Source organism: Eimeria mitis, genomic scaffold, assembly GCF_000499745.2.
Source record: "Eimeria mitis Houghton genomic scaffold, Emh_scaff5408, whole genome shotgun sequence".
NCBI classification, from domain to species: Eukaryota; Apicomplexa; class Conoidasida; order Eucoccidiorida; family Eimeriidae; genus Eimeria; species Eimeria mitis.
This window is the reverse complement of record NW_013573681.1, coordinates 1-851: the sequence shown is the minus strand read 5'-3', so window position 1 is coordinate 851 and position 851 is coordinate 1. Positions and strand designations below refer to the sequence as shown.

Sequence of the window (851 nt, the reverse complement as noted above, 5' to 3'; positions counted from 1 at the left end):
GGATCCAGTCAGTCGCAGGCCTAGCTGTTGCCATTGCTGGCGGTCCTGCTGCTGCAGCAGCAGGGGCGCCAGCCTCGCCTGCACCAGCTGCTGACGCTGTTGAGTAGTCCTGGCCTACATATCCTGAACTTGCTGCTCCTGCGGAGAACTGGCATGCAGCACCTGAACAAGGCGCTGCCTGGTCTGGCGACGCCCAGCTAGGCGAAAATGCCTCGCTCTGTCTTTGCTCCTCTGGCGAACTGTCGATCAAGGGTACATTATCCAGCCAGGAATCAGGTTCGAGCCCCGGATACGGCTCCTGCTGTGGACCTTCTGAATATGTTCGCTTCCGCGGACTACGCTGCGGAGAATTCTGAAGCAACAACGCCTTCAAACTAATGGTCTGAGGGGCTGCAACAGGAGGCTGGGGATCCGCAGTGGACTGAGAAGGTGAATCACTGCTCTCGGGATTCGCAAATGCACCCAGCAAGGACCAAGGGAAATCTTCGGGACCCCTAGAAAAAGGCTGGGCTTCGGAAAGGACGGGCTGAGAAGCATCCGCGAGGGGCTGGGGATAGGAAGCTAACGGATCAAGCGGGAGGTTTCCAGGCTGAAGTTCCGGAATAGTCAAACCAGTAGTTAAGTGCTCGGGGCCTACATCAGCAAGTTCCAGCCCTGTCGTGTGCACTGCCCCTTGTCCAAGATCCTGTGGCTCATGTATCCCCGAGCTGGAGGATGGAAATGAAGGGAAAGTTGGGTTCGCGGTTTGTTGGGATCGTTGCATCTCCTGCTCAAATGCTACCGCTTCCTGATACAGCTGAAAGGCCACCCTTGCCACCTCTTCAGCTTCGTCCAAGGCTCTAGCTGGATCG

At 57.1% G+C, this 851-nt stretch overlaps 1 protein-coding gene across 1 annotated transcript in view; it reads right to left on the bottom strand.

Annotated features, from left to right (window-relative positions):
* EMH_0081820 (uncharacterized protein) overlaps nucleotides 1-763 on the bottom strand; it is a gene marked incomplete at both ends in the record, with an annotated part of 894 nt that extends 131 nt beyond the window's left edge. Inside the window, one exon of the mRNA XM_013500436.1 lies at nucleotides 3-763. Within this exon, the coding sequence (XP_013355890.1) occupies nucleotides 3-763 (761 nt within the window). The remainder of the gene's footprint in view (nucleotides 1-2) is intronic.
* Between the last annotated feature and the right edge of the window lie 88 nt (nucleotides 764-851).